Here is a 25,172-nt window from a genome sequence, read left to right on the forward strand (position 1 = left end):
GAAAGATATGATGCTGCAGAATGGGCTCTTGTACAGCATTATATCACAATCAGGCAGGGTGGGATAAAAACTCACCTTATCATGTTATACCTATAAAGTCCAGTCTTCAAGTGCAAAGCACAATACCCTAATAAACATGAAGATAAATGCTGTTAGGGAGATTCTATCACAATTAGAATACCAAGGTATGATTGAGCCTTGTGTCTCCCCTATGAATAATCAATTATTTCCTGTGATTAAACCTGATCATTCCTATTGGATAGTTTTAAGCTGTAGATATTAAAACAGTCATATACAAACGTTTGGTGTACAAAATTTGCATAGCACAGTTTGTATAAAATACCACACCAACCGTGTTAGAAGCATTAAAAATATGGTGTACAAGGTCACCAAAATTCTGTGGCAATTGAGTGTGCAAAAGCTATTGTACCTCGATGAGCAACGCCCTTAAAATAACATGCAAGGTTAGCCATGGACGCATTACAAACACCATGAAGAGTTCTCTTTATAGATGGAGTGACCCAAAGAAGTTCTACGCTTGTGTAGACTAACAAAAACCTCTTTGTACTCGTGCATATATTTGTATTTAAAAGGAAGACACCAAGCCTTGTATAAAAATTGTGCATCTATCGCTTCATATCTATATCAAGTATATAGTGTAGGTTGCTTCTATTCTAGCCATTAATTTTTTCGTACGTTTAGTGTTTTATTATTAAAACAGTGTCCATGCATACATGTCAAATTGAGGCAAAAACATAATTCAAATAATGCCATGGCACACAATTGGAGTTATCGCGAGAACCCAGATTATTTCTCCCAGGGCCCACTGTCACTGGGCTGCTCAGTAGGCCTTAGGAAAAAAAAAAAAGGGTTGTCATATGCAGGTAGTTCGTTCATGTGCCAATGGGTACCAAAGCAGGGGCCCCTCAAACTACAAGAGTGCCTGGAGGGGGTACACCTAGACTCTCAGTCGGCACAAGCAAATTAAAGAACTGGGTCCCACATAAGGGGGCAGGCACATCCGCAGGCTGTGGAGAGGCCTACTAGCCACCCCAAATAAAAATGAGGGTGCGTAAAAGTGTGGGAAGTCCCCGTCCCCAACTGCTCTTGCGGACAATTCTTCACACTGCTCTCCTGCCCTCCATTGGCACCCCTGCAGGAGCACTTCAGGACCCAGAGCCAAACTGCCCATGAAGTCGTAGTCACCACTGACCCTTTTCTCCAGTAACTCCTCTCTCACTCTATCTGTTGTTGATATCACATACTCATTGGCCGTCCGCCATCAAGTACGCTGAAAGGCTGCCGCCTCCTCTGTCAGTACAAGGGGCCGTGACAGGCCCGACTGCCACACTGCCCAACTCAGCCAGGCCTTGCTCCTCTCCTCAGGATGACAGGCGGCAGCGGGCCATTGCTCAGGCGATCAATCCCTGCCCGGCAGATGCTGCGATCCGGCTAGTATCCCCCTCCAGCCATACACTTTGGAGCCCTGGTCTCACCTGCTCCTCCCTCCGAGGCCTTTACTCTCATTGGCCTCTCTCTGCTCAGTTAACCAGGCACATCGAACGTGAGGTGGCTTCTCCCTATGCGCAGGAGGGTGCATCTAGCTTGGCATCAATGCTGCAGCTCTCTCTGCAGGAATGCGTGCCGCCACCCGCCGTTTAGCCAATCACCCTCTGCCTAGTAGATGCCGCAGCTCCTCCATACCCGGTCACATTTGTCTAAGGCACTCGATGGCAGAATAAAAACACTGATATGGCTGAATTATGCCAGCCTCATTGAGGTGCAGCCATCTTGCCTGCAGGCCCTCTGGCGTCCTCCCCCTTTTGCTGCACTTAATAGTGTGTTAGTGTACACATATCTTCCTGATGGGTATTTCCCAAACAGTACTAATGGGTGAATATTTTTGAATACTACTACGGACTGTAATTTAGACTGCAGAAATAGCTAGAACCAAGATTTGGGGAAAACTCTTACATGGATTTGTTCAAGAATTATAGCGACATAATGAATATGGCTGACTTCTCAATTTTTAACCCCTTACTGACTTCTGTTTCAGAACGTGTAACTTTCAGTTAGCTTAGTCATATGGACTGTAATTTTCGGCATATTATTCTAGTCTGAAGCATCTGTAGGGAGACTTTCTTTGGTAGAAATCTAGAAAAACAATTTGAGAAAACAGGAGTGAATTAAATAGCCCATGACTAAGTTGTCAAGTGAAGCCAGTTTATACAAATATAAAAAACAATTAAAAAAAACAATGCCGAATCCTATCGCTTTGTTTTCTTTACTAGATTATTTTCATAAATCAAAAATATATCAAGATGCTTCCATTAATTTTGTGTTAGAAACCGAACATCAGTGAAGAAATCTTCTATTTTGATCTTTTACTTATTACAAAATTAGTTGACTCCATCACTTTCGAAAATATTTTATTTGGCTGGACATCAATTAAGGGCACATATACTTTGGCAAAACAAATATTTAACAGTGTAGGAGTAAGTAATATAAAAGTCACAACACTTCAATTCGTTGGTGGAACCCCACTTTTCTCCTAACATGATAGCAACGGGAAGAGTAAGAGTGGCAGGAAAACGCAGCAATTACACCATTGCTATTTGACATGCAGCCAGACCGGAGAATTGATATTTCGGTTAAAAAAAGAGCCAATACAAATAAAGCAAAAGTGTCTCAGTGGCTAGGGAGCATGCAAGAAATAAAATATACATGGTAAAGTAAAGATGGAGAGGCCACATCTTATAGCTTCCACAGGATAACTTAAGATGCTGCAAACACTACAACCAAGCATCGGCTGTGCTGTTTTGATTACTGAACATAATTAATCCAGGCGGAATAGATTACAATCTAATTGATGAAATTAAAGCAATGATTACATTTTATTAGAATCATTCTTCATATGCTGCTTTCATTGATCGTTCACAATCCCCAAACTGATACACATTACCACACTTCTCTAAGTACATACAGAGAGCACTGTTTATGACCATATACACACATTATTGGTCCCTTTTCAAACTGTCATCTCAAAACATTCCCCACAGTAGGTTATGCTTTTTATGGTCTATTATTTTTCTTTATTGTTTTATTTATAGTTTCCTGAAGTTCTCCCTATACTGGTCAGTGGAACTAGGAATGTCAGGAGGCCAAGACTAGAACCAACGATACGTGTCAGCAAAGATAGATCATTGCTGCAACAGTTTAAAAAGAGGAGACACTGCACAAATAGAAGATTATTTACCAAATTGTACATGTAAAGAGCCCGGTTAAAAAGTGTGTGGGTGAAATCTGCAGTCCCCCTGCCCACAATTCCAATCAAAGAAGGGGGGGATTAACTATATGGTTTGTAAAGGAGCCAATAGTCCAGGACTAAAGGATCAATGTATTGCCAGACAGGCTGCTTAATTCCTCGGTGGTACAAATAGAGGATATATGATCCAACCGGTCACCAGAAAATGTAGCTCAAGGCACATACAGCCTGATGCCTCACGAAGCGAGTCTTGGTGCTCCTTCCACCACTACAATCACCATGCACCATGCTTACATATGAAATGGAGAAACCAAAATGCAGCTAACTAAACGTGGTCAGCAAATATTGCTGTAAACAAAGCTCTTTGACAAGTAAGTGCAAGCCATGCAAGGCTTTTATAAATACTGAGGCAGCAAACTTCAGAAGATAAATGTGATACATTTTACACGAAAATGTTCAGACCACAAATAACAGCTCCCGCTAGCAGCCATCACCTTAACACAGCCCAAGCCAAGCATTATGTTAAAAATCACTGCAGCTAAAAAACGAATATTTGTATTGCTTGTGTGTTTTTGTGGTCAACGTCGCCTTTTCATTTTCTGTTAATGTCACAGAATACCGCAAACTCCCTCTCAGAGCCCTCTGTGCTTCACTCACATAATCCATTCCTGACAAAAAAACAGCATTCCCGAGCATGTTTGTACGTCACAATGTGCTGGCTGTTGCTGCACATAGATAAAGCATGGACATGTATGTGTTGCATTAAATCTAGCACCACAGTCAAGCAAACATAGAAAGCACTGTAGAATAAAACCTCAATCCAAAGAAATGGAAACGACTCCATTGAAAGGATTCCTCTTTGGTACTGAAATGTCCAATTGTAAATGATATGGCTGTCCATGAACAGTAAATAATATGGCTGTCCATGAAGTCAGCATGCTTCCTAAACTGATGACATAGTGGGTCTAAGAAAATATGGCTTTAACTGATGCAGCTGGAGCTGAAGCACAGAAATGAGCATCCATCTGATTAGCCGCTGTCACCCATGTCAAAAGTTTTTAAAAGTTACAGTGATATACTTTGGTGAATCAAGAAGTCAGCATAAAATGAACAGAGGCTGGAGGGGTACATGATGGACCAGAAGAGTCAGTGGGTGGGACATACGCACCTGTGTAGGATCTAGACTCAAATACGATCGTGCTGAAGGAAAGTACTCTGGAAGGGCATTGTTTGGTTCTCAGAAAAAGTTGGAAAGCACCCAGGATCAGTTGTACACTGCTTCTGGAGGCCACGTGTGCTAATGAAGACAAGAGTGACACTTTGATGCGGAACCCTATACCATATTTACCGAAGAAAAGTTGTGTTTTATATAAAATGCTGACTATACTTTGAATTGCACAAGCAAAGGCACTCTTCTTATAAACAAGAATCAGTAAGCCTTCCAAAGTACAGCCGAAAAAGCACGATTAAAGCACATACACTGTGGACGAACCCCAGCAGTCAATATGAAGGGCTTTTAAGGGCTATGGCTGAGCACAGGCACAGTTAACAATGAACAGATCTAAGACCAGGGATGTGACTAAAGTGCTTACATTAAATTCCGAACACATGAAAACACAAATTCAAAGATTATCAAGACTGGGAGAGTGTGGTTATCGTCCAAAACATTTGCAGGGAATAGATATTTCAATTAGGAATAACAAAACGTCAGAAGTGTACTGCGATCAATGATCTAAGGAAGTGTGTCACGTCAATTGCTGAAAACTGACGTTTATTCTTTGCAGATAGTGAGCAAGGTCCAAGGGGTGACATTAAAGGCAAATGAAAAAAATATACATTGCTGTTCTGCAGCAAACACAATTTGATAAGTACTCACATGGAAAATTAATAGGAAAGGTGAATGTGTCAATGTGAAGGACTAATACAGACAGACAGACAGAATTTGGTTGGAGGGGTGGAAGGAAAATTCCCCTTCTCCCCCCCCTCCCCACACCTTCAATATATCGTTCCAAAGCCACCACACGGTGATTCGTAGTGCTTTACAAAAAGCTCAAATTATATGTATCTGATTGCAGACTTGTTACTTCATGGTTTCAATCATGTTAGTTAAATAGAATATAGGACAATGATAGCCTTCAGGGCATTGTGCAAAATTATCGCATGTTCCTGTGTCCCAATAAGCCACCCTTGTATCTACTGTAATCATGTACATTGCAACCCCACTCCACTCTAGCATAGGTAAAAGAAACTGAAAACAGGGCTGCACTTAATACGCAAATCTCCGGTCCTGCGGATATCCCAGTTTATCCAGGCTGGGGTTAATGGCGTACTGGATCATTGGTGGGGGGCCACACATTAGGATTAGAGTGTCTTCAGCTGGTGGTGGCATGTGGTCTTTGATCATTTCTTCATTCACAAATCCCTGGCTGTAATCCCAGTCTGCACAGAAACACAAAAAGGAGGAGGAAACATGATCCATTAATAGACGTTGTTTCTCATTCTCTTTTTTTGTTTTATTTAATATATTTCTTTATAGGCGGTACATGAGTACAGCTGTCATAACCACAGACTGTTCTTGCAAACCTGAAGCGTTTTCGAAAGAATGGGGAAATAGGAAAACTGGAGCATACCCTGTTAGTAATTTTTGGAAGGAAATACTTCCCATGAACAAGGAAATAGTAATTACCCTAATGGATAATCTGTGTATATTCCTATTATTATTATTATTATTGGAAGCAAAGGGACGACACATCAACCTAGGTCCTACATAGCGAACTGATCAATCACCCATCCAATGGTTAATAGTACACTTGGACCACTCAGACAGTCTAGAAGTTGAGATGAGTAAACTTATGGCACACTTTAGCAACTGGGAAAAGATAATCACTCATCCAAGGAGGAGAGAAATAACTCAAATGCCACCGTTCACGGTTTGCTTACATTAGATAAATAATGTGGTCTGCCGGTTAATATATCACCATTTATCTAAAAAAGTTCTCACAGCGTGAAATCTAGGAAAGCTATGTTCTCTACTGCAACCCAGTTAGTAAATGGCAGTGTGCAATATTTTAATCAGAACCTGTTAGTTTCACCTGCACAAGGAGGGAAATCAAAAAACTGAGCTTCAGAAGTAGTTACTTAAATTCAGTAGTTACTATTGTGCACTCTAATATCAACTTTGGTGTTGAAAGGCTTGCGCAAGGGGATAGATAATGGGAAAGAGTTTAACTAATGGTTTTAGATAACCAGTATGAGTAAGAATGTACTTGTTCATTCTTTCAACTATTTAAATGTACAGCAATTTTCATAAAATAAAATAATTTATGTAACAAATTTACATTTTCAGTGAGTTTTTGTACATTGCAACACTTACATTGGAATATAATTTGCAGGCAGAGTTGTTTCCATACAAGGAGTAAGGGTAGGGGCGGAGAGCGTACATTTACAGTAGGATAACTAAGAAGGAAAATGTGAGGTGAGAAATTGTGTTGGTTGACTGGGATGAAAACTAATGAGAATTTAAAAAGAGGTCACACTGACGTCAAATTATTTATCTGGTAATTTTGGGTAACAAATCACTATATGGTACTGCAAAAACAAATTCTGATCCACAGCGCTGAACACCAATGTGAGAAATTGGGTTGTTGGTTGACTAGGGTGTAAGTCCTTGTCAAGCAACAGTCACAATCCCTTGCACGGTGAACCACAATAAGGGCCAGATGTAGCAACCAGTTTGCGACTTGCAAACGGCAAAAATCGCCGTTTGCGAGTCGCAAACCGGAGTTTGCTATTCAGAAATGCATTTTGCGAGTCGGGACCGACTCGCAAAATGCATTTCAGAGTCGCAAATAGGAAGGGGTGTTCCCTTCCTATTTGCGAGTCGCAGTGGTATGCAACTCCATTTGCGACCGAAATGGAGTCGCAGTTACCATTCACTTGAAGTGGATGGTAACCCACTCGCAAACGGGAAGGGGTCCCCATGGGAACCCTTCCCCTTTGTGAATGGACCCCATATTATTTTTTCAGGGCAGGTAGTGGTCCAGAAAAAATGCCCTGAAAAAATTCCGAAACAAAAGGTTTCGGATTTTTTTTTATGTGCAGCTCGTTTTCCTTTAAGGAAAACGGGCTACACTTGAAAAAAAAAAAACTGCTTTATTTACAAGCAGTCACGGACATGGAGGTCTGCTGACTACAGCAGGCCTCCATATCAGTGAGTGCCCATAGTCGCTATGGGGCCGCAATTTGTGACCCACCTCATTAATATTAATGAGGTGGGTCTTTGCGACCCCATAGCGACTCGCAGAAGGTGTCTGAGACACCTTTCTGCATATGGTTTTGCGACTCGGAAATTGCGAGTTGCTCGGAGTCGCAATTTCCGAGTCGCAAAACCAAGTTTTGCTACATCTGGCCCCCAGTCACCTGTGCTTAATCCTGGATAGCTTGGAAGAAAAGGCAGTCGGTTTAACTGAGAGGCACTGTGTAAAGTATTTATGTAGCACACAAACAGCAATAAAGTGAGAACAATCAATCAAAACTTTTATAGAGCGCGCTACTCACCCGTGAGGGTCTCAAGGTGCTGGTGGGTGGGGGGGGGGGATGAAAAAGGAGGGGTAGGGGGGCAGGTAGGGTCACTGTTCGAACAGCCATGTCTTGAGGCCCTTTCTGAATAGCAGGAGGTCTTTGGTTTTGCGAAGGTTGGAGGGGAGGGAGTTCCAGGTTTTGGGGGCGAGGTAGGAGAAGGACTTGCCTCCTGTGGTGGTGGGTTGGATGTGGGGGACTGTGGCTAGGGCGAGGTCGGCTGATCGGAGGTTGCGTGTGAAAGTTCACTCTTTCGTTGAGGTAGGTTGTACCGGTGTTGTGGAGGGATTTGTGTGCGTGGATGAGGATCTTGAATGTGATTCTCTTGTCTATGGGGAGCCAGTGAAGGGATATGAGGTGTGGTGAGATATTTTCGTGGAGGGGGAGGCCAAGGACGAGGCGCGCGGCTGTGTTCTGGATTCTCTGGAGTTTGCGTTTGAGTTTGAGTGTGGTGCCGGCGTAGAGGGCGTTACCATAGTCTAGTCTGATGCTGGTGAGTGCATGGGTGACTGTCTTTCTGGTCTCTGGGGGAATCCATTTGAAGGATTTTGTGCGGAGTGTGTGGAAGCAGGAGGAGGTTAGGGCATTGATTTGTTGTGTCATGGAGAGGGCGGGGTCTAGGATGATGCCGAGGTTGCGTGCGTGGTTTGCGGGGGTGGGTGCGGGGCCTAGGGCGGTGGGCCACCAGGCGTCGTCCCATGTGGTTTTGTTGGGGCCGAAGATGATGATCTCGGTTTTGTTGGAGTTAAGCTTGAGGTGGTTAGAAGTCATCCAGTTGGCGGTGTCGATGAGGGCAGTGTGTAGGGCAGGTTGGTTTTGGCGGTGGTGGGGTTGCGGGTAAAACAACACAAGAAAAATCCCAAACCAATTTAGAGAAATAGAGAAAACTTTAATAAATTATTGGACACCAAAATGACAGAAACCTAATCAGTAGAACCGGAGTTCTGAATGTTTAAAGGTTTTGTAAAAATGAGCACCTAAAAGATCAAAGCACCAAGTGCGGACATCTAATCGTGCGAGACTGGGTAAATTTTTGAAGACATGACCCACCGTAATGGGAGTGCGGTTCAGATACAAGAAGTGGATTGTGCCTGGTCAACGTTTACCTTCAGACTTTGAAGAAACTTTGAGGAAAAATGTTCTGAGAATAATGTTCAGTGGGCAAGCCTATAGGGGGTGTCCGAGGAGGGAGCATTGTCATCAGGAAGCCTTGGGTCAAAGCCGCAGTAAACATTTCTACATTTCAATTTAATCCTTTTAATCAAGTTAAAAATCTCCAGCCAGAGGCAGAGGGCTGTAGACAAAGACAGTTCCGCGAGGCTAGATAACCCTTTGGCGAAGGATTGCTGAACAGTATTTGCTGCTGCGGAGACAATTGTAGCAGGAGAAGCCACAAATTCAATCCAACTTCTGATGCACCCTGGGTGGATAGGCAAACAGGTTGGTCCCGCAGGTTCTCAGGGGAGATTTTGTCTCAAAAGTTTCTCTGTCCTCAGTATTGGGATTTGGCTATTTTGGCACCTTTAACACGACAACCAGGTGCCCAGGGCTGATGGGACACCACTTAAGGGTTCAGGACTCACCCACATTGGGTCCAGGTGCGGGTACAAGATAGTGGCAGCCTTTTGTGTCCTGTGGCTCTGAACAGGATGTCAGTAAACTAGACCTTGGAGTCTCTCTGGTAGTCTGGGGCTCAACAGCAGGGCTGGCCTGTGAGGGTTCAAGGTAGGCTCCAGGCAGCAAGTAGTCCTTCCAGGTACATCAAAGCAGGTCACAGCAGCAGGCAGTCCTCAGAGTCATTCTGGAGGTTGAGGAGGATACTGAAGAGTGGGTTTGAGGGTCTTATTTTTATACCCTGGTGCCCTTTCTTTGGGAGGTGGAAGCTACTAGAAAAGTTTTTGTAAATGCATGGAAATTCTGACTTCCATGTCTTGGCTCCAAGTTGGCTCCTGTGACAATGTGGAGGTGATACTTCCTTTTTGAGAAAGGCAGAGCACACCCTATTTGGTTGCAAGTAGGGCTGTGCTCAGCTCCCCCCTCCCTCATCCTGCCAGCAGATGGCCCTTTGAGGCTCATCTAATCACACTATTGTATCTCTGTATGGGAGGAATTCACAAAGTCTGTCATTTACATCAAGTCCTGTGACCCAAGACAGGCTGCAGTCACGAAAGGGCTAAGAGCAGAAAAATGCAAACTTTTAAAAAGTGGCATTTTCAAAATTGCAATTAAATCTCTGACTTAACCATTAAATAGGATTTTCATAACAATTTCATAAATACCATACATGAACTGGATACCTGGTCCAAATCAAAAGTTAGCACTTTTAATTTCAATGCACCCTTGACCTAGGGGCTACCTAGGGCGTACCTCAGGGATAACATATGCAATGAAAGGGGGGTTAAGGCTTGACAAGGACATTATATTGCCAAGTCGAATTGGCAGTTTAAAACTGCACTGAGGCTGTGATGGCAGGCCTGGGAAATATTTTGAAGTGCTACTTAAGTGGGTGGCGCAATAAGAGCTGTAGGTTGACTATTAGCATTTAATGTAGAGGCCCTGGGTATATAGTATACCACTCTACAAGGAACTTCCAAGTAAATTAAATATTCAAATAAAGTGTAAACCAATTAAACCATGTTCAGGGGAGTGAACACAAGCACTTCAGCACTAGTTAGCAGTGCAGAGTCCTAGGGCCAACAAAAACAAATTTAAGCACACAAATTGAGATAAGTAGCCAAAAGGTTTGGGGGAAGATCACCCTAAGGCTGGCAGATCTAACAGAAAATATGCCAAATATTATGAATTTCACTTTGGAAATGAGCAGAGGAAAATTGAATCCATTTGAGAAGGGGTAAAGAACACAAAGAAAAGTAGACCAACTCCCTAACTTATAATTATTTAAGAGCAGATGCTTATCAGTGACTAGCCAACTACCTACAATGCACTGTAGCCTTTTTTTTTCCAGTCTGTGACTTTAAATACTAGCTATCAAGTGTACTCCAACACCAACCACCGACGCTCCACCTTGAACTCCAATAAACCCAGCTGAAGGAGTTGTCATACCGCGCAAATAATGTAAAAAAGGCAGCAGCCACAGTCAAATCTCTCTGGGACGGAGTCACAAAATATGCAGCCGTTTCTTTACTGCAACAACACAACAGATAGCAATAATATTAACAACCGAGCCCACATTTCATAGAACCCCTCAAAACTGGCATAAGAATTACTCCATGAGAGTCCCCTCCCCATTCTGTGCAACTTACACAATTATGAATCCATATTCTTATTTTAATTTGAAAATAATCGTTTTGGCGATGGCTGGTTTGGATAAGTTAAAATTGTTCTAGCGTTGTTCAAGCTTCTCAACTTGCACCCTTTGTCAGTTTTCAGCTGTTTGTTTTTCACTGTTGGTAGCCAGCCAACAATTATGCCACCGAGATCAAGAAGGCACAGTGCCAAGCATGTGACCGCTGTGAGGCCAACCTAAGGTTTTCCTTGCCACATGCAGAGACTATTGCAGGAGCAGCTGAGGTTGGGACTGCAGCTAAGCATGATTAAATGCTGTGGTCCACATGCTATCTTTGTGTGCACTATACATGATGATTTTGAGAGTTGCTGCAGCCAGATCAACTCCATGGTTCTGCAGATTGTATGACCCAAACCATCAACTAGGCCTTCCTTGCACATTTGCTGTCATACCTCTATTACTGAGAACATGAGGTTTCCGGTAAATCATGCAGACGGCAAGCACATTCCTTTAAGGGACAGTGAGGGGAATTCTCACTTGTCCCTTTAAATAAGACTTTTGCTAATTTCATAAAATGCATTTACTATGCAATTAATACATATTTTTATTTTCTAATGGTACATCAGCGCATAGCCTTTTCAAAGGTGTTGTGTTTAATGTACTATGTTAAGTCCGTTTATTCTTGTGGTGCACACCATGTACTGAGTCTTTGCAAATATTTGTAAATAGATTCTTTGCAGTTAAGCTAAAAATTAGTCCTGCCCTTCTAAAAGTGCCTGATTGAATGAGAAATCAGTTTCACTCTCATACAAAACATGGGTACTCACATTATCAAATACTGGCTTTTTCAAGCACAGACGAAACAATAGGTTTGATTTAAAGTGATAGCACATGCAAACATGTGCATGTGCATATTTGCAGTATTTGTTCAGTGCCACTCTGCAGCCTACACACCCCTATGCAGCTACCCGGTTATTTATTTCCTAAACTCGCTCTACATGCATTGGCACATAAAAGCCAGCCCCCATTACTGTTGCTTATGTTTTTTTTTTTTTTTTTATGGTGATAGATATCTCAACTCAGGCCAAGATATGCAGTGATGTGGGAGCCGAAGGCCATGCAGGAAAGGGCATGCCATTGAGCTGTACCAGACAGACAAGGATTTTTACTGATACCACTGTTGTAATAGAAGGTAGGGAGCCTTTCTAACATCAGGGATCTAAAGAATCTAGAACAAGCATAAAATATACTTTCAATCTCCATCAGCCTTTTCACGTTGTCACACTGTTCATACTAATTTCCAGAAGAAAAGGGTGATGTGCTGCAGATAAATAAAAGTTAAACTTTTAGGTTAAAAGCATCCGTTATATTCAATAATAAACCACAAAGTAATAAATTCACCATTCAACTTACTCTCAGGAGCTTTATCCAAGGTGTACCAGAGTTTGAAGCGCTGGGAGTGCTGGGCTTGAATTTCCTCCAGCTCATCTCGCAGAAGAATATCTCTTTCAGTCTGTAGAATTTAAGGAAAAAAACTGTGACTGCAACAATACAAAGAGTGACTAACTGTTGACATTTTTAATTCCTGATGGTGTGCCGGCACGAGTCCCAATAGATAATTCATACATATTTTTTCATGTGCATGTTCGGTTGCATATGCATACTTTATTTTGTATTTATCAAAGTACCGACTCTCCATTGTTTCTCAAATATGCAATTGCAATTATAAAAACACTGTTGTATGTGTTTTCACAGAAAAACAATTTCTTGGAATACCATTCCTCAGAAACCATTTCACCTGAACCGATTTGAAATTTGCATGATGAATAGCATTTGCCATTTCATATTTTTTTTCCCAAATTTACTTTTGCAGGCTTATTTTTTTAAGGTGTAACTGAAATGGCTACAACTCTTTTTCCCAGAAACGTTTTGCCTTAGGTATTTATTTCAATGCTGTACTTCAGGGGACATTATTTTGAATTTATGTCTTCTATATTGTCAAACAATTACTTCAAATGCTTTTACTTTGCTGACCTCTGACCATCACTCCCTGAACCCCACACAACCCATAAACACCAGCTGGCCCAACCCCCTAAAAATCCCACACCACACCTAAACGCAACCCATCCCAGAACCTTAAATTCCCCCACCCTTGAGCCCTAAAATTCCTCTCTACTCTTAAACTCAACCCAATGCTTAACTCTAAAGACCCTCACTACTCTTAAACTACACCCCGACTGCTAAACTCCTACTATATTCCTTAACCCTAAAACTCTTGCCACCCATAAACTCCACTCATCCCTGAACCCTAAAACAAACCCACCACCCCGAAACTCTACCCATCATTAAACGTTAAAACCCTCTCCAGCCCTAACATTCTCTAAGCAGTGAACTCTAAAAAAAACTCTCAATACCTGTACACTCCACCCATCCCTGAAACTTAAACCCTCACCACCCCTAAGTTCCACCATAGCTAAATCTTAAAAACCCCTTTCTATGCCTGAAGCTTTCTGCTTCAAAGGATTAGAAAAAATCCTTCTTAACAGAAAACTTCAGCAAGCCAGCAAGGAGTGAAAACTAGGAATGAAGGTAAGAAACTGTGCCTCCTTTGTCTGGGTTGACCTGTGCTGAGGCATTTAGCAACAACTTGGGACAATGGATAGGAGGTGCTGGAAAGAACAAACCTCTGCTAGAAGAAAGGTTCTGTCTGGTTTAGGTCTTTGAACCAAAACAAGCACAGGGTTTCGAGTACTAGATGGAAGTAACTAAGCAACGGGTTAGACATGAGTCCGGTTGATGATTCGGAAAAAGAAAAAGTTACATTTATGCTTTGTGGACTTCAAAAGTGCCTTTGATCAGGTGGACAGAGCAACTCTCCGGTGTAAACTGAGAAGTTGGGGCTTGCAAGAACAGATTCTTAGGAGTATCGAAATGCTATATGACAAAACCTGGGTGCAGATAGCTCGAAAACTTCAAGGAGGATACCAACAAATATAGGTTTAAAACAAGGCTGCGTTCTGGCCCGGCACTTCTTTAACCTCTTCATGGCGGATCTCTCCCCAAAGCTGGACGCGACCAACTCACACTCTCCAAGGATGGGAAGTTTGTCTATATCGCACCTTTCGTATGCTGATGACATCGTTTTATTGAGCCACACGAAAATAGGGCTGCAGTGGCTGGTCAGCACCCTGGGCGACTTTGCAACGACAAACAAATTAGAAATCAACACCACAAAGACTAAAACTATGCCTATAGGATGCCCTTCTAATTTTGTAAACAAACTAAAGTTGAGCGGCATTACCTTTGAAATGACTCGCTGCTACAAATACTTGGGTTTTACTATAGACAACAAGACTAACCTCGTGCCGCAAAGGTAGTACATTGCGCAGAAGTGTAAAGCCCTAGCTGTCACCTTCTGCGCTCTAGCCAAAAGGTTAAAAGGGCCTTCGTACAAACCATTACTGTCTGTCATGTCAGACAAATTCCTCCCAGCTATTACATATGGAAGCGCAGCCCTATATGGGAAAAAAGCCTTGCTTTTGGATCAGCAACAAATAAAAACTTACAAGCAAGTCTTTAATCTTCCTCGTACTGCTTCTCCTGCACAGGTCAGGTTAGAATTTAGCCTCAAACAACAGCAGTTGGACAGGAAAGCTCATACAATAAAGACCTGGTATAAAATAAGCAGAAACACTGCTAGCCCCTCACTTGTGGCTTTATGGAATTCTGTGAGTAATAATCCAAAGTCAGTATACAATAGGTATTTGCAAAATTCCCTGCAAGAGACACAAATGAGGCACCTATGGGACTCCAATATCTCATATCCCCTCTTGTGTTGTGTATTAATAAAGGAAATAGGTCTGCAATCCTTTCTAGATGACAAATCTACATTTGCACAACGCTTGCACGCCTAGTTTCTTACGCACACTCACAATACCCTGGCACCATCGCAATACCCGATTTCAACTTTTGCAGTTCATATCAAACATCGCCTGCTTGCACTTCGTTTAGGAGCTCTACCATCTAGAGCAGATCAACCATCGTGGAAGAATGGAGGCGAGACGTCTTGCAGGCTATGCAATGGTGCCAAAGAGGATATGTCCACTTAACCTGTATTTGCCCGGCCTTAAAACAAGCCCTTCGCCAACTGCTAAAACCAGTTTTCAAGAGGAATGGGATTCGTTTGTGTCAGCCAGCAGTGATGAAAATGTTTGACTCAACCAATCCGCAGACAATCTGCAGACCCGTCAAATTCTTGACTGCGCACACCACAGGTGTAAACTTGCTATCTGGGACGCACATTTAATGGATAAGGTGGAAGAGTTTTGCGTTTTGCAAGTGTTCCATTACTTTTAATAATTGCTTTTATTAATGTTAATAGTCCGAATCTTTTTGTTTTTCTAATACTATTTTATTATTGTTCTTGTTGCTAAGATTTTAATTAATCATGCAAATAAATGAATAAATAAAAGATTTGGAAAATACATGTATGCCATTTCGGTTTAGATTATGTCTGTCTACCACTATAATGTTTCTGTATTTCACCAAGGTCTATGAATTGTATCTGCTGTCCTCTCACCCCAAAATCAGACTTTTGATGTGTTTTCATATTAGTTTGTGAAGTGGACCTTTAATAAATCTACTGTAAATATTCAGTTTCTCTTCAGAATGGAGACTAGCCTCTGCAAGAGGGTAACATGGTAACATCCTGGAATTCTCAAGAATAAACCAGCATAGAATGAAGACGCCAAATGTTGAGTGTGACATATGTGGAACACACACATTGCCTCTTAATTCTACAGGAAGATTTCAAAGGCATGACAAGAGTTCCTGAACCTTAGTAAGGTGTTCTGGGCACAATACCTTCTCTCAATAAAATACATTTTGTCAGGAACCGGCAACTATTTTCCACACTCCGAATACAATTATTGTTCACTATACCACTAGTGTAACAGGAAACCCTGTGATTAAGTTCTTCAATGCTGGCAAGCAGAGCATGGAATTACTGTGCTGTAAACTTTGGATCCTCCTCCTAAAACCACTGAGAATCGGCCAGGCCTTGCAAAGTTCCCGCCAGTGATTTTGGTGAATATGTTATCCCTGGCTCGGTCAGGAGGAAATAAAGCTTGGCAATTTGGCAGAGTGATGAATAATAATAAAAGCAGAGCAGGACTGGTTGCACTGAATGTCTAGTTACAAAAATTATCACTTTCTGCAGTTGGGGAAACACTACTTTCCCATTCAATAGATTGTCTGAGTAATCAGTGAAGACTTGACCCCCAACAAGGATAATGCTGGGGATTTGAATTCTGAAGGAGGTCTTTGATTTTTCCATGACCTTATGGATGGGTAAAGGTGTTATATTTCTGAAAACGGTGATCCTTTGTTACCGAAACGTGGTACAAAAACAGGAATTGGGCAGGTATGACAAATGTCACTGATGCCTTGAGTTCCCCCGACAGTGATCTGGTATTCAGAAGTTTCAGCCATCCATTCAAGGTACCTTTTAAATGAACGTTTTTGTGTAAATCTTCTATAGTATGAATTCTAAGGTGTGACACAATTATGTGATAGCAGCCAGGAGTTGAGACAGAATTAAACAGCACTCAATACACCAGCTCTTGGTTTAACAAAACATGTCACTTATTATGGGGTTGCAATGCTTTACTTCTAACTTGGCAGTTACTGCATCACATACCTCCGAGCATATCAGCCTCGACTGCACCAATACAATTTCAAACAGAAAGATCATTAGTCTCTTAGGTAACAACAGGATGTTCAGGTGGGAAGCAGTAGATGGCCAATGCAGATACCTCCTAGTTTGAGAGAGCTCACATATGCAACGACCAATCTACTGAGGAAGTAGAGGATGTCTGAGGAATGCTCTTTTTCAGCTCATTCATAAACATATGTGCCAGAGCAACCCATTTTAATTATTTGGATCAAGGTGGGGTTGTCTCAGAGCTATATGGTGGCCATTTGGCACCACAATCATCTTCACGTACTTAGGACACCGGAACTTACTTTTCAAAAGGGCAGTGCACCCAGCACAAAGAACGAGAAGGGCTCTTTGTAAAGTAGCTGTAATTTATTTTTTTCTGTCTTTACTTCTAGATACAATACAATGTAGGAAGGCCCCTGGAGTTGAAAATACGATTTTTTACTTAAAAAGGCACAACGGTCAAAAATATATATTTTTTTATACTAACAATCCATAGTATCTATGGTGATTTCAATGGACAACTTCTACGCCCATGATGCCAGTTCGAATATCTCAGAATAACATCTTGGCAACATGCTCGTGAACAGTGTAATGGTGATACAAAGTTTAATGAGAGGGTCTGCTTCGGACTGCAGAACGGAGCTTAGGCTAGTGAAGAGTGACAGGTGCATAAAGTTTTTTTTGTAGTATTGTAGACTTGGTAATCGGGGTAAACCAGGATAGTTTGGCTTCAGACACTCTAACCTCTGAAAAAATGCTTGATTTAATTTTAGCATTATTGGCAGCGATGTGAACAGAAAGTCCAAGATGATGTATTAAGTATTCCGCCAAGTTAGTGTTTGCACAACTCTGTGATTTCTGTAAAAAATGTTTTCTTGGTGAAATCACGCAATCAAGGAGCTTGAAGTGTATCCAAGATTGAAGGACTATATTTTTGCCAGCCTAGAATGACTAAAGCTTAATACCACTAGCCCCTCTACTGAGGTCATTTTTGCAAGCTGTTTTCACAGCAAACCCATTGCCATGCGGTCCTTCTTATCTCTGTTCTAGACAGTTTCACATTAGCACAGTTGTATGTTTTCTGTATTCACCCTCCATCAATCTACAGTCTGAAGCAGAGACAAGAAGTAATGAATCACTGGGGCCACTGAAATCAACGGTCTGAATGTGATTTCCCAAAATATAGTCTCCACTAAATTTAAAACCAGTGATTTACTCACCTCGGTATACGACAGAACATACCTGGTTAGCAAACAGCAAATGACAAACTGTAGGATCCTCTCTGTCCTTCACGATGGCCCGGATAAGTTGCAGCATTGGAGTTATTCCTGGAAATAAATTAATTGTCAAAAAGAAGCAACAACAAGTAGCAATAAAAAAAGGATAGTAAACATTTTATAGCCATACCAGTTCCACCCGCTATCATTCCAAGATGCTTTGCTCTTTTAATAACTGCTTCAGACTTCTTGTCAGGACGAATAGCAAAATTACCTAAAAAGAAAACCAAATACGATTGCTGATAGTATATGTCATATGAATAAACTCAGTTGTAATTACTCAGTCCTTGGACCAAGGCCTACACCAGATGCCAGTTCTCTGGCACAACATGGGTCGTTTAGACCGTAGTGAAGTAAGGTAATCTCTGGGTTTGGGCTGCAAAGTGGCGTAGAGCATAGGTAGTTACAAAGAGCTGTTGAAATCAGAAGCTACACTGAAAACCAGAAGCTAATAGCACTTCTTGGCCCTGGACATTAAGGCACATATTGCTGTAACAGCTACACGTGAGGCATTAGATTTCCCTGAACACTGGTGCTACGGGAAATGTTAGTTTATACGTCTTCACCCAAATACAACGTTTTAAAAAATACCCTACTCCAAACAATCCACCAATCAAATAACAAGGAAGCCAATTAAGTCACTGGTGCTGTCCCAAATTCTAGTGTATCATCCACTTAGGTTCAGCCTACCTACTCTCTGAACTATACTGTCGCACGATGACCAGTTCCTCCTTCCTACACCCCGAAACCGTTTTTCACTTACCATGTTTACATTTTAGCATTTCTACAGCAGCCTTTACCGTTGCATATCCACCCTCCGGCCCTAGCACACTCATCTCTGCCTACACACCTCAGCTCCAAAGTCTACCCCAGTGGATCTTGCACTACCTACACTTTTGTACCCCTTCCCCATTAAACTGGCTTTTTTCTCCTCATCTTGCGGTGTTTTTCCCCTGTAGCATGTCACTTCTTCTGTTTGTTTTTGTATTTAATTATCACATAATCATGCCAAGTAAATTTAAAAAAAATCTGCCTTACTCTTAAGTGTTGCTCCCCGCCCCCTTTTAATCACCCCTCTTACTGGCCAGATACCCAGCGTATCCCATATTCCTCAGTATGTCTCTGACGGCATTTCTGCAAAACACCGCAGGCAGATTCAGTGTTGTAAAAACATTTTGTTCCCTACAGCGATCGCTTCGTGTGTAGAGGGATAGAGAATGCCAGCCTGACCTACAGGTGCCTGAATGGGCCCTGATGAATGTTCCAAGTCCTTCCTTCAGTTCTCTGTGGTCTCAACAACTGACAGGGAAGGGTAGCTTACGGCCATCAAGTAAATGGGATTTACCATTTTCCAGGCATGTGGCAGGGTTTTCATTGGTCGAAGCCTATTATTTTAGGTCGAAGCCTATGAGAGCAAACAGCTGTCTGATTGCTAAAGACTTCTTGGGGACATTCTGGAGGTTGACCTAAGAATAGATTCTGCTCAATGCTTACCATTGGCTTTGTGGTTTGTAACTCACGTTTGTTTACTTTCTATTTGACGGCTTTTTTTAGGCTGTTTAGCATGTCTTTGTCCATCCTGTTAGGCACTGCCTGTTTACTGTATTCTTCCATAAGTGCTCACTTTCTGTAAACAGGCTTTTAAAAATTGTTCTTATCTTGTTACATTTGCTGTGCATTCAAAGAGATGTCAAATGTCAAGATCTGTCTCCCAATGGAGCTTGGTGTTTATGTTTCTTTCTCTAACTTCGAAGTGAGAATATTTATATGACAATCTGAGGGGTATGAAAGGAAAGGCTTTTTTCCAGCAAACACAAACTATAAATGCCTGTAAATGAACTGCACAAATATTGCAAAAAATATAAAAATTAGGAGAGCACAAATTAATCCTTTTTTTTTTTTTAATTAGGAAGTGCGCTGGAACTAATATTTAATATGATCAATACAGTAGGTGATGTTAGTTCCACACATTATTGTTTGTGCACTGTATAGTTTTATCAGTAAAACTGCATGTCTGTGCAAATTAAATAGTCATTTCAATTGAAAATGTGCTGTATGTAAAGAAGTTTACTACCACACCATGCATAGTGCACGCCCCACCACTATACACTGCTTTACTCCACAACACTATATATATATATATATATATATATATATATATATATATATATATATATATATATATATATGGAAAATGTCACTTACCCAGTGTACATCTGTTCGTGGCATGAGTCGCTGCAGATTCACATGCTGTGCACAGTCCGCCGTCTGGTGTTGGGCTCGGAGTGTTACAAGTTGTTTTTCTTCGAAGAAGTCTTTTCGAGTCACGAGACCGAGGGACTCCTCCCACTTCGATTCCTTTGCGCATGGGTGTCGACTCCATCTTAGATTGTTTTCCCCGCAGAGGGTGAGGTAGGAGTTGTGTATGTTAGTAATAGTGCCCATGCAATGGAATGAATACGTATGTACATAATAAAGGTTAAAGTAATATATTTACAAATGTACAAATGTTGAAGATCTACTTCTAAACGGCTACAGGCTCCCGGGGAGGCGGGTGGGCGCATGTGAATCTGCAGCGACTCATGCCACAAACAGATGTACACTGGGTAAGTGACATTTTCCGTTCGATGGCATGTGTAGCTGCAGATACATATGCTGTGCACCGACTAGTAAGCAGTTATCTCCCCAAAAGCGGTGGTTCAGCCTGTAGGAGTTGAAGTAGTTTGAAATAATGTTCTTAGTACAGCCTGACCTACTGTGGCTTGTTGTGCAGTTAACACATCTACACAGTAGTGCTTGGTAAATGTATGAGGCGTAGACCATGTTGCTGCCTTACATATTTCGTTCATTGGAATATTTCCTAGAAAGGCCATGGTAGCCCCTTTCTTTCTGGTTGAGTGTGCCTTTGGTGTAATAGGCAGCTCTCTCTTTGCTTTAAGATAGCAGGTTTGAATACACTTAACTATCCACCTAGCAATGCCTTGTTTTGAAATTGGATTTCCTGTATGAGGTTTTTGAAAGGCAATAAATAGTTGTTTTGTTTTTCTAATTAGTTTCGTTCTGTCAATGTAGTACATTAGTGCTCTTTTGATGTCTAATGAATGTAGTGCTCTTTCAGCTACAGAATCTGGTTGTGGGAAGAACACTGGTAATTCTACTGTTTGATTTAAGTGGAACAGTGAGATAACCTTTGGTAAACATTTAGGATTTGTTCTTAGAACTACTTTATTTTTATGTATCTGAATAAATGGTTCTTGTATGGTAAATGCTTGAATCTCGCTCCCTCTTCTTAGAGATGTGATGGCAATCAAAAATGCAACTTTCCACGTTAAGTATTGCATTTCACAAGAATGCATGGGCTCGAAAGGTGGACCCACGAGTCTTGTTAAGACAATGTTGAGGTTCCATGAAGGAACAGGTGGTGTTCTTGGTGGTATGATTCTCTTTAAGCCTTCCATAAACGCTTTAATGACTGGTATTCTAAATAGTGAAGTTGAATGAGTAATTTGTAGGTAAGCTGATATTGCGGTGAGATGTATTTTTATGGAAGAGAAAGCTAGATTTGATTTTTGCAAATGTAGTAAATATCCTACTATATCCTTTGGAGATGCGTGTAATGGCTGAATTTGATTATTCTGGCAGTAATACACAAATCTTTTCCACTTGTTTGCGTAGCAGTGTCTAGTGGTAGGTTTCCTAGCTTGTTTTATGACCTCTATACATTCTTGTGTGAGGTGCAAGTGTCCGAATTCTAGAATTTCAGGAGCCAAATTGCTAGATTCAAAGATGCTGGATTTGGATGCCTGATCTGTTGTGTTAACAGATCTGGTTTGTTGGGTAGTTTGACATGAGGTACTACTGACAGGTCTAGTAGTGTCGTCTACCAAGGTTGCCTCGCCCATGTTGGTGCTATTAGTATGAGTTTGAGTTTGTTTTGACTCAACCTGTTTACTACATATGGAATGAGAGGGAGAGGGGGAAAAGCGTATGCAAAGATCCCTGACCAGTTCATCCATAGAGCATTGTCTTGGGATTGATCTTGTGGGTACCTGGATGCGAAGTTTTGGCAATTTGAGTTTTCTTTTGTTGCAAATAGATCTATTTGAGGTGTTCCCCAAATTTGAAAGTAATTGTTTAGTATTTGGGGGTGAATTTCCCATTCGTGGGTTTGTTGGTGATCTCGAGAGAGATTGTCTGCCAACTGGTTCTGAATCCCTGGAATAAATTGTGCTATTAGGCAAATGTGGTAGTGAATCGCCCAATGCCATATTTTCTGTGTTAGGAGGCACAACTGTGTTGAGTGTGTCCCTCCTTGTTTGTTTAGATAATACATTGTTGTCATGTTGTCTGTTTTGACAAGAATGTATTTTTGGGTTATTATGGGTTGAAATGCTTTCAGCGCTAGAAATACTGCTAACATTTCCAAGTGATTTATGTGAAACTGTCTCTGATGTATGTCCCATTGTTCTTGGATGCTGTGTTGATTGAGGTGTGCTCCCCATCCTGTCATGGAAGCATCTGTTGTTATGACGTATTGTGGCACTGGGTCTTGGAAAGGCCGCCCTCGGTTTAAATTTGTACTGTTCCACCATAGAAGCGAGATGTATGTTTGGCGGTCTATCAACACCAGATCTAGAAGTTGACCCTGTGCTTGTGACCATTGTGATGCTAGGCACTGTTGTAAGGGCCGCATGTGCAATCTTGCGTTTGGGACAATGGCTATGCATGAAGACATCATGCCTAGTAGTTTCATTACCATTCTGACTTGTATCTTTTGTGTTGGATACATGGCCTGTATTACTTTGTGAAATGTTTGAACCCGTTGTGGACTTGGAGTGGCAATCCCTTTTGTTGTGTTGATTGTCGCTCCTAAGTATTGCTGCGTCTGACACGGCAAAAGGTGTGACTTCGCGTAGTTGATGGAGAAACATAGCCTGTGAAGGGTTTGTATGACATATTTTGTGTGCTGTGAACACTGTTTTAGCGTGTTGGTTTTGATTAACCAGTCGTCTAAGTACGGGAACACATGTATTTGCTGCCTTCTGATATGTGCAGCTACTACTGCCAGGCATTTTGTAAAAACTCTTGGCGCAGTTGTTATTCCGAATGGCAACACTTTGAATTGGTAATGTATTCCTTGGAATACGAACCTTAGGTATTTCCTGTGTGAAGGATGTATTGGTATATGGAAATACGCATCTTTTAGATCTAATGTTGTCATGTAGTCTTGCTGTTTGAGCAGTGGGATTACGTCTTGTAATGTGACCAGGTGAAAGTGGTCTGATTTTATGTAGGTATTTAGTGTTCTGAGATCTAGTATTGGTCTCAGAGTTTTGTCCTTTTTGGGTATTAGAAAGTACAATGAGTAAACTCCTGTGTTTTTTTGTTGAATTGGTACTAATTCTATTGCGTCCTTTTGTAGCAATGCTTGAACTTCTAGTCCTAGAAGATCTATATGTTGTTTTGACATATTGTGTGTTTTCGGTGGGACGTTTGGAGGGAATTGGCGAAATTCTATGCAATAACCATGCTGGATAATTGCTAAGACCCAAGTGTCTGTTGTTATTTCCTCCCAAAGTTTGTAAAATTGGTTTAGTCTTCCCCCCACAGGTGTTGTGATGGGGTTGTGTGACCTGTGAGTCACTGCTTATTTTGAGGGGTTTTGGGGCCTTGGAATTTTCCTCTATTTTTTGGGAATTGGCCCCCTCTAAATTGCCCCCGAAAACCTCCCCTCTGATATTGACCCTGGTAGGTAGGCCTTGTTTGTGAGGTTGTGGTTTCTGTGGGTTGACCTCGAAACCCTCCCCTAAAAGGTGTTTTCCGAAATGTGCCTCTGCTCTGCGGGGAGTAGAGTGCGCCCATGGCTTTGGCTGTATCGATGTCCTTTTTGAGTTTTTCGATGGCAGTGTCTACCTCCAGCCCAAACAATTGCTGTTCATTAAACAGCATATTGAGCACAGCCTGCTGGATTTCCGGTTTGAACCCAGAAGTGCGCAGCCATGCGTGCCTTTGTATTGTGACTGCAGTGTTTATTGTCCTTGCAGCTGTATCTGCTGCATCCATGGAAGACCGTATCTGATTATTTGAGATACTTTGTCCCTCTTCCACCACCTGTTGCGCTCTTTTTTGGAACTCCTTGGGTAAGTGTTCGATGAAATGTTGCATTTCATCCCAATGAGCCCTGTCGTATCTTGCCAAAAGTGCTTGTGAATTGGCAACACGCCACTGATTTGCTGCTTGTGCTGCAACCCTTTTTCCCGCAGCATCAAATTTGCGGCTCTCCTTGTCTGGAGGTGGTGCGTCGCCTGAGGTATGAGAGTTGGCTCTCTTACGAGCTGCCCCCACAACTACTGAGTCTGGTGTTAGTTGTGTTGTAATATATATTGGATCTGTGGGCAGTGGCTTATATTTTTTCTCCACCCTTGGAGTTATGGCTCTGCCTTTAACTGGATCCTGAAAAATTTGTTTTGAATGTCTTAGCATTCCTGGGAGTATGGGAAGGCATTGATACTAGCTATGGGTGGAGGATAGGGTGTTAAAGAGAAAGTCATCCTCAATTGGTTCCGAATGTAAGGAGAAATTGTGAAACTCGGGTGCCCTTGCAACCACCTGTGTATAGGATGTACTGTCCTCAGGTGGTGACGGTTTTGTAGGATAAGAGTCTGGGCTATTGTCAGACACTGGAGCATCGTAGAGGTCCCATGCATCGGGATCATCCTGACTCATTGTGGTATGAGCTGGTGAGTGCATCAGTGGTGGAGTTGTTGCTGGTGATGCATGTATTGATGGTGGTGGAGACGGTGGTGGGGTTGTTTTCCTTGCCACCTTTGCCTGTGGTTGCTTGTCCTTTTGGTGAAAGGCAAGTATCCTTTTTAATTTGATTGGGGGAAAAGTGGTTATCTTCCCTGTGTCCTCATGAATATGAAGCCTTCTTTGTGTGTAGTCAGGCTCTACAGCTTGAAGCTCCTCTCCAAATCTATGTAATTGGGAGGTTAATCCTTGTTCCTCTGTATAGGAACTAGTTTTCGGCTCCGAGGCTGGCTGTTTCGGAACCGAAATCTTTTCGGAAGTCTTTTTAGGCTC

General features: G+C 41.9%; 1 protein-coding gene across 1 annotated transcript in view; it reads right to left on the reverse strand.

Moving 5' to 3' along the window:
* Nucleotides 1-2,412: 2,412 nt before the first annotated feature.
* Nucleotides 2,413-25,172, reverse strand: part of LOC138287799 (NADH-cytochrome b5 reductase 3-like) — a 158,882-nt gene continuing 136,122 nt past the window's right edge. The window contains exons 6-9 of the mRNA XM_069228644.1: nucleotides 18,220-18,303; nucleotides 18,055-18,140; nucleotides 12,504-12,603; nucleotides 2,413-5,704 (exon numbers count right to left, since the gene is read on the reverse strand). Coding sequence (XP_069084745.1) covers nucleotides 5,532-5,704; nucleotides 12,504-12,603; nucleotides 18,055-18,140; nucleotides 18,220-18,303 — 443 coding nt within the window. The 3' untranslated portion in view covers nucleotides 2,413-5,531. The remainder of the gene's footprint in view (nucleotides 5,705-12,503; nucleotides 12,604-18,054; nucleotides 18,141-18,219; nucleotides 18,304-25,172) is intronic.

The sequence above is a fragment of the Pleurodeles waltl genome, chromosome 4_1, assembly GCF_031143425.1.
Source record: "Pleurodeles waltl isolate 20211129_DDA chromosome 4_1, aPleWal1.hap1.20221129, whole genome shotgun sequence".
NCBI classification, from domain to species: Eukaryota; Metazoa; Chordata; class Amphibia; order Caudata; family Salamandridae; genus Pleurodeles; species Pleurodeles waltl.